At 50.7% G+C, this 948-nt stretch overlaps 1 protein-coding gene across 1 annotated transcript; it reads right to left on the reverse strand.

Moving 5' to 3' along the window:
• Positions 1-102: 102 nt before the first annotated feature.
• Positions 103-889, reverse strand: LOC110034690 (protein disulfide-isomerase SCO2-like; the record flags this gene model as incomplete). The annotated part of the gene is given in 2 exon segments (XM_020738935.1): positions 103-229; positions 309-889. Coding segments are annotated over 2 exon segments (541 nt in total), but the record flags the coding sequence as incomplete, so codon positions are not given.
• Between the last annotated feature and the right edge of the window lie 59 nt (positions 890-948).

The raw sequence follows: 948 nt of genomic DNA on the forward strand, positions 1-948 counted from the left end.
TTTTTTTTTCTTCCTAACATGAGCAAAAAGAACCAGCCAAAGCTGGGAAAACACGGCATGTAGCCAAATAACAGCTTGAACAACAAAAGACGGCATCCTTACCTAACCCAAGGCAAGGAATACACTTGCAGATTGTCTCACGCCCCTTTTTGCTGTAATAGCTAACAAAACCCGTTCCCTGGCAACTCCTGCACTTCCCTGTCCACTCGTAAACAACTTCCTTGCACTCCTGAGGGCATACAACAAAGCCTGAGCATCAGAAAACAAAATGCTAAAAAATGAGCAAATGAGTAGAAAAGAAAGCCAACCTGGACATCCGGATCACATTGGACCCGCCGGTCGATCTCTTCCGGACTAGCAGGCGAGGAACCAGGATAGGTCATGGGAAGCGGGAGAGCGTCCGAATCATCGACCAGATAGCTCTCCCTGTCCCGAGCCCACCACCACCATCGTTTCTTTTTCGTTCTTCCAACGCCCTTATCATCCTCCTGGGCGTTGGTCCTCACCCCAGGGCTCCGACCGACTACCTTATCATCCCAGCCGGAGGAAGGGCCCTGAGGAACAAACCAGTCTGGCGATGGAGATGCTGCAGCATTTGAGGCCTCGGCGGCAGCACGGTAGCGGAGGATGGGGAGGTGGAGGGTAGACGCGCGTTGGAGAGAAGCGGGAAATGAGGGTTTGGATGGAAGGAACGACAGTGAAGTGGGGTTTTGAATCGCCATGGCTAGGTGAAAATTAGAAGATAAGAAGTAGATGTAGAGAGAAGAGGAAGGGCATCCTCATCAGCCCTTCTCTCTCCCTGTTCGGTCTCCCGTAACAAGGTGGGGGAGGAAAGTGCAGGAGCGTACGGGAAAGAGCACCCAAAAGGGTCTCCATTTTCCAAATCCAACTTCGGGTCGTGGGTCGGTTTGAGTGAGGATTTTCTTTTTATTATCATTATTTTTTTAC

This window comes from Phalaenopsis equestris, unplaced genomic scaffold (assembly GCF_001263595.1).
Source record: "Phalaenopsis equestris unplaced genomic scaffold, ASM126359v1 Scaffold192248, whole genome shotgun sequence".
Taxonomy (NCBI): Eukaryota; Viridiplantae; Streptophyta; class Magnoliopsida; order Asparagales; family Orchidaceae; genus Phalaenopsis; species Phalaenopsis equestris.